The 7,393-nt window shown below is 50.7% G+C and overlaps 1 protein-coding gene across 1 annotated transcript in view; it reads left to right on the top strand.

Moving 5' to 3' along the window:
- The first annotated feature begins 959 nt into the window (after positions 1-959).
- UNCX (UNC homeobox) overlaps positions 960-7,393 on the top strand; it is a 7,488-nt gene continuing 1,054 nt past the window's right edge. The window contains exons 1-3 of the mRNA XM_061600073.1: positions 960-1,845; positions 3,504-3,679; positions 6,881-7,393. The exon at positions 6,881-7,393 is cut by the window's right edge and continues 1,054 nt beyond it. Coding sequence (XP_061456057.1) covers positions 1,578-1,845; positions 3,504-3,679; positions 6,881-7,393 — 957 coding nt within the window. The 5' untranslated portion in view covers positions 960-1,577. The remainder of the gene's footprint in view (positions 1,846-3,503; positions 3,680-6,880) is intronic.

Below are 7,393 nucleotides of genomic sequence, written 5' to 3' on the forward strand. Positions count from 1 at the left end.
AGTCACCCCAACTCAGGCAAGGCGAGATTTCCACGAAGCCCTTCCTCGCGAGGAAAGCTGCGCGGGACTGCAGTTTGGAGAACTACAGCGTGTGCTCCTTATTTGCTTGAAGGTGTTCTGGGGGCCCAACCATTTGTCAGTTTACTCCAATGGGATTTACTCGCATGTAAATCCCATTTAAGGACTGCCGGTTGAATTAGGTGTATCTTTCTAATCTCAAGGGACACGGCGCCAGGAAAACCTTAAGTCCTATAGACTTTTATGCTTCCTTTCTGTGTACGCCTTCAACCATGCTATATTATAATTATATTATATTATATTAATATAGTTTTCCACACACATTGGGCCTCCCTTTTGCTAAAGAGACTGCTTTTTAATTAGACACCCTCTGGCCCCATTCATAATTTAATATGGGCTTTTCCAGAGATCGATAGGGGGATGGCGTTAATTATTATTTTGATTGATACGATCGGATGGCGCTGGTTTAAAGGCCGGGCGGGGGGGAGGAGATGTCCTATAAAATATACATCCTCCCCCGCGCACCCTTTCTTTCTCTTATTCTTCCTCCTTGCTTCTCTCCCCCCCCAATACTTTTTTTTGTTTTTGTTAAAAGTCTCTCCAATCCCCCTCCCTGCGCCAGAGAAGCCTGAGAGGAGATGAAAAGGCTTGTAGTTTTAAATTCATTGTGACAGCTCTGGAAAGAGCGGATGATGAATCCCCCATTATTGGATCAGTCTATTTGCCGCTCAATGTCTCCCTGTAATTGGAGCAACATCACTTTAAAGGTTCAGAGGAGTCGAACGTTTCTGGTGTAGACGAAGAAGAAGACGAGGCTTGGGGGGGGAGGAAGAGGGGAGGAGGAGGAGGAAAAGGAGAAGGGGGGGGAGAGAGAGAGACAGAGAAACCCTTTTTCCACAACACGCCAGCGAATGTTTTAAAGGGAAATCTATTAGTGATTTGGGGAGGGGGGGGAGGGGGGGGGAGGGGGGTGACGAGGAGCGCGTAACTCTGGTTGCTTTTGAGTATTTAACTGGGTATCAATCAGACCTCGAAGTTCTCCTGCTTCTTTCTCTCTCTCTCTGCCCCCCCAATCCTTTTTCTCCTTGTTGGCCTAGGCAGCTCCCTCCCTCTCTCCCCACCCCCCCTTACTCCAGGGGCTGGAGTTCTTATCAAAGAGAGCCCCCCCCTCTCCCCGTTTCCTCCTTGTCTTGTTGTGACAGCTTTGATATTGTTTATTGAGGGTGGATGTCAGGTATAATTAGCAATCGATATGGAAAACGTTTGGCTCCCCCACCGCCCCGGCACGTCTCTGACGTCAGGACCGATTAACGTTTCTTATTGGTCCCAAATTCCCCGGGCCTGAGCCTAATTATTGGGAGGCCTGATGTTGATAAAGTTAAAGCGCCCGGGCGCCCTGCAGCATGCGCCCTTCGCTGCGCCACTGCTTCGCCATCGTCGACGGCGCCGCCGCTGCCACCACCGCGCTCCTCCGGCGGCGGTGGCGGCAGCAGCAGCAGCTGCAGCCGTGCTGAGGGAGGCGCGCCCCCCCCACTCCTCCGCCCGCCGCCTCCCCCTCCATGATGGACAGCCGCATCCTGGAGCATCCCCATGCCCAGTTCGGAAGCTTGGTGGGCTTCCCTTACCCGATCGGACACCACCATGTCTACGAGCTGGCCGGGCACCAGCTGCAATCCGCCGCCGCCGCTGCCGCCGCCGCCGCCTCAGTGCCCTTCTCCATCGACGGATTACTCAACGGCTCCTGCGCCGCCTCGGTGGTCAACCCGACCCCGCTCATCCCTTCCGTTTGCGGAGTCAACGGAGAGGGCCAGCCCTTCAAGCTCTCCGGTAAGTCGGCGCGCCCTCGTTTTCTGGCACCCGGAATGCCGGTCCGATCCTTTCCCCCGCCTCGGGCTCCTTCCCCTTCCTTGGGTCAGCCGCTGCGTAAAATCCGGGTGTTTCCTGGTGTCTTGAAGGGGGGCGCCCGCCCGGCCCCGCGCAGCAGACTAAACAGGAGGAGGGGTGAACCAGGGGTCAGGCTCAACCCGTCTCGATGTTTGCAATCCAGCCGCCGCCGGTTTCAATCGAAAGCAACTTCTCTGACTGGCAGACACCGCTGCGTCGCTTTTGCAGGAGAGCTCCGGGAGCCACGATTTCCGAGCGGTCATTTTATTTATCCAGCGGATTATTTTCGCTGCCCTGAGATGTTTGGTTTCCAACAGGAATAGGGGTGTGTTTTTTTTTTTAAATGCAAATAAAAATTCGGGAACCCAAAGAGGGGATTTCTCTCTCTCTCTCTGTGTAGGGAGGAGGGATTATGAAAAGTCTGTGAAATTGGGGAGTGATCGGATGGGGAACAAAAGCCATTTGGAAAAGCAGCTGGTCTCTCGGCCGCGGTGGAGCTCTGCCCTTATTTCCTTTTTTGCTGCACCTGGAAAGGGAAGGCTAAAATAGTGGGATTCGGGGACATCTTCTCCATACGCTTCTCTCTGTCTCTCTCTCTCATAACCCCCCCCCCAACCAAAAGCGATTATTTTTTTGTATCGGCAAATAATTTATGCAAACGATGGTAAAATATTTAGGCTCTTTAACGTCCTCTGGACCCTGGCAGAAATAATGGAAGCCAAATCAGACCGCTTGACTTTGGTCTTGGGCTAGTCGTTTGGAAGCCTCGCTTGCCCGAACAGAAGACCCTAAAGACAACAAAAGAGCGTGCGGGTGCGGGTGCGGGTGAGGGTGAAGGTGGCGGTGGGAGGAGAACGGTGGTGCTGATGGCCTTTGGAAGGGAAGGATCGGATCGTTTTGCATACAGCCTCAGAGGCCAATCGCAAGTTTCCGAAGGGATCTGCTTATCCCTTATTTTAAAATTCAAACGTCCCAAACGGCAAATCCGCTCAGAATAATAATAAAGGGCCTTTTAGTTTTGACCTCGTGGCTCCCAAGCGTGTGTCTTATTTATTTGTGAACTTTATTCTGACGAAGCTACCTTGAACCTTCTTTGAATAGAAAGGGGAGGCCTGGATCACGTGCCAAATGGCTTTTTAAAAAAGAAAGACATGCAAACAATTAATACAGCAAGTGGGTGCTAACCCTCGAAATCAGCACAACCATTTTTTTTTAACTGTGCGACTCCGCTATTTTTCTAAGCAACGCTCATTCCAGCATCTTAAATGGTACATTTCCGTTATAATCAACACCCTCGAACTAACCCTTGAGCGACCGAAAGCCAGTTATTTTCGAAGCATTGCCATCTATGGGGGGTTACTTCCAATTCAGGGTATTGAGGATCCCGGTGGCCGAGCAAATGAAATGTTTATATATAAGGGGTGGGGAGGGGTGGGGTGGGGTGAATCCTTGTTCTGAATGTCTATACTCGTAGGGTTATTCATGGTTGCGGACTCCACCGTGATCCGCAGTCGAGCTCTTCCAAGGAGGAAAAATTGGTAATTCGGAGGAAGGAGTTGTTGGGCCCTTTGTGATTGGTGTTTGCTCCTTTTTTCCCCCAGACTCGGTCGATCCGGATAAGGAGAGTCCAGGCTGTAAAAGACGACGGACCCGCACGAATTTTACTGGCTGGCAGTTGGAAGAGTTGGAGAAGGCGTTTAACGAAAGTCACTATCCCGACGTGTTTATGCGAGAGGCGTTGGCCCTGAGGCTGGATCTGGTGGAATCCAGAGTGCAGGTAGCAATCGGAGGGAGGCTTCTCTTCGCTCTTCCTCTCCCCCCCCCCGCTCCCGCTAACCTCAAGGGCAGGGTCCACGCCGAGGTCAGACACAGTCTAGGTTGCAACCCTATACATCCTTACCTGGGAGTAAGGCCCATTGGCCGCAATGGGATGTTTCGCGCTGAGCAAACGTGCTCTGTCGAAAGGCCCCATTTCTCATAACGGGGAAGAGTCACGCAGGTTATTATTATTATGAATTGAATTTCTGTCCTGCCTTTCTTCCCAAAGGAACCAAGTTGCTTAATTTGGGCAGGATCGGGCCCAAAGTCTGACCACGAAATCCTGGCCTCCCCCCCATTTGTCTGACTAGCAAATCATCCCCCCCATTTTTTTTTTTTACTAACTTTGTATGTGTGTTTTTTAATTGATTGGGATAGCCCGTTTTAGAAAGGAGGGAAATTTGCAAAAATTAATTTCTCCCCTGAACCCCTAGGCATGCTTGAGGTAGTGTTTAGTGTGGATTTAATCTTGACATATTCCCCCTTCCCCTCCTCTTTCCGTTAATTTCTGCCTGCTGGTGGAGAAAATACTTTTATACTACAGCTTTATAGGCGTTGTTTGTTGTTAGGCCTCTGGGGCACTTCAGCCAAAATAAAGTTTAAGTTGGAGAGGGGCTGCCCCTTGGATTCCGCCACTCATGCTTGCTTCTGAGGGAGTAATTCCTTTCACCTCTACTCTGCTTCAAAGAGACTTTTAAAATAGCCCTTTGTTATGATTATTATTTTAAAATAAGTTCAATGTCTATGTAATTATTATTAACGACCAAGTGCTCACGCTTTAAGTTCTGCATCTGGAAAGGATGGAGATCCCTACTCAAACTTTGCAACACCCTGCATGGCTCTGGAAAGGGGGGGGAGTCTAGCCTCAAGTAACATTGTGTGGGTGCATTTCTGGGGGGGGGGAACTCAAAACAGCCAGTAATCAAAGCAAGGGACTCCTACCCCCTAAAAGCCCATTCCATGTTTTTATAGAGTTGTTCCTTGCAAAGGCAAGGGCAATAACATTCCTGGCTCTTATTAATCCAGACTGGCATTGTCTAAAAGGAGTATTTACAAAATGCTTCTCCCCCTCCCCTCTCCACTCGCTTCCCCCTCCTGACCTCTTCTGTTTTGAAATCCTTTTATCCAATTTGTTCTGAGGCTGTTGAATGAAGTCAAGACCCTCGAATTTCCCTCTAATAAGATAATGAGTAATTCCCGGTGACAAGGCCTAGTGGAGTTGACAGCCACAAAGGAGAGGGAATGGCACTATACATACCAGCACAGCAAGCATATTATTATTATTATTATTATTATTATTATTATTATTATTATTATTATTATTATTATAAAAAGAGGTTTTCTGATGGCGACTGATCCTTCACTCTCTCTTCCCCGCTCCTGACAAAAAATAAAAAAACTTTAACCCAGAATTATTCCACCCGCCAAACAAAAACAAACAAACCCTGATTCACCTTTTCCTTTCGAAAGCTATTTTAAAAAAATCATCTTGTGGTTTATTCTGCTCTGCCTGCCATGATGATTGGGGGTGGGGGGTGGGAGTGAAAGGTGCAGAACAGTTAAAGGATTAACAGTGTTCTAAAAATAACAAACCGGTGCATCGTAACTTGGGAACCTGTTCGTGATGGCTGATCTGGTTAATATTTGGATGCGATACCTCGGGGGGGGGATTCCTTTTTTACCTTCCCTTTGTGCCTTTATTTTTCGATCTTCGCTACGGTTTTTTTGGGGGGGTCTTGTAGGAGGTCCTTGCTCAAATCTTGTTGAGGTTTTAAGTCCTTCTCATCAGTCAGCATGTTTTGGATGGGGGATGTTGCTAAAGAAAATGGTGGGCTGTGTGCTTTTTTAATTCCCTCCATAAAGAAGCTTGTGTGCGTTTGTGTGCGATATTGGAGTTCCTTCCTAGCCGGTGCAGACATCTGACTTTCCAGAGGGTCAAGCCTTGATCCCATTCGTTTGTCAATTTCACAGTTTTCAAGTTAGGGTCTTTGGTTTCTCTTTCCTCCGCCTCCTCTCTTCAGGAAAACCCGGGAAGTGATACTGTTACGATCTAGGGGAGTTGGGGGGGGGGTGTTGTCGCGAAATCACGCGTAGCAGATTCGAAGTATTGCCCCTCCTTTCTGATCTGAAGCTGCAAACGGTTAATCCGCCGCCATTCACTTGGGAAGGTGGTAGGGGAGACGCTCTCTTGCGCGTGGGCGTGTGTATATTTTTTTTTGGGGGGGGGAGGAAAGACTTGACTTCATTGTTCATGACTTGCACAATGTGGTCTTTTCCACCCAGACACCGCTATTGCTCCGTGATAGATTATTTTTTGGAGTAACGATGAGAATGTCACCCGATTGTTATTATTTAATTAAGACGTTTTCCCCGCCGCTCTCGGCGCGACGCCAGCCGAACTGAGCGCGCAAATCTATGAGCGTAAATCCTGCAGGAAATGTTGCATTTAAACAGAAAGGCAGGCAACGTGGTCTGAGTGGGAGTTTCCCTCTGTGCCCGGCCTGGGCGTTTGCAATCAGACTTCCGAAAGAAGTCCAGTTGGGCGATTGTAGCCTCTGTGTCTACTCACCTAGGAAGACAGATACGCACTGAGAAGAGATCCCCGACAGATCTCTGGCGCTTACAATCAGATCTTTCCTTACACCTCGCGCTTTCTTGGCCGGCGGTGCGCTCTCAGCCTTTGAATTTCCGGACAACTTCCTCTCTTCCTTCCAAACAAAAACAACGACCCCCCCAAACACACGCAAAAAACCACAACGCCCCACCAGAATTATTTCACTGTTTCTTTACTGTATACATTTGTTGGCCGCTAAAAGGACTCAGCTTTCCTTCCTCTGATTTCTTGAGGCTGCAATGTTAGACTCCGGCTCCTGGGGGGTCGGCCCCATTTCACTGTTACTTCTGAACAGGCAGGTATAAAGTCGCACTATTAATTCAAAATCTAATGAAGTACAATGAAATAGACGCCCTCCCCCACTCAGGAATAGTGACCGCGGGTTGGTTCTTTGCTTCTTCTGCGCCCCAAGCAAGATGGAGAGAGGGCGGGCGGGGGAATTGCCCCCCTCCGCCCCTGCCCTGATCTTATCCCCTCCTCCCCTTGCCCCCGGGGCCCACAAAGGGGGTCCCTCCTGTTAATGGCTTCTCCTTGTTCGGTGTGCAGGTCTGGTTCCAAAACCGGCGGGCCAAATGGCGGAAGAAAGAGAACACCAAGAAAGGCCCCGGCCGGCCGGCGCACAACTCCCACCCGACGACGTGCAGCGGGGAGCCCATGGACCCGGAGGAGATCGCCCGCAAGGAGCTGGAGAAGATGGAGAAGAAGAAGCGCAAGCACGAGAAGAAGCTGCTCAAGAGCCAGAGCCTCAACCTCCACTCGCCCAGCGGCCTCTCCGTCAACAGCAGCACCCAGAGCTCCGACAGCGACGGCGGCACCGGCGGCCTCTCTCCGGACCCGCCCGACGCCTTCAAGGCGGTCTCGGGCAGCTCCCACATCCCGCCGCAGCCGGGTAGCTGCGACCCCGCCGCCTCCGCTTTCTACCCGAGCCGCGTCCTGGGCGGCTGCAGCACCCGGTGCGCTGAGAAGCAGGCGTCATCGGGGTCCTCGGGCCCCGAGTGCGGGGTGCCTCCCCCGACGGCGCGAGGCGGCTCGGGAGCCTTCCCCAAGCTTAACCCCTTC

Source organism: Rhineura floridana, chromosome 17, assembly GCF_030035675.1.
Source record: "Rhineura floridana isolate rRhiFlo1 chromosome 17, rRhiFlo1.hap2, whole genome shotgun sequence".
NCBI classification, from domain to species: Eukaryota; Metazoa; Chordata; class Lepidosauria; order Squamata; family Rhineuridae; genus Rhineura; species Rhineura floridana.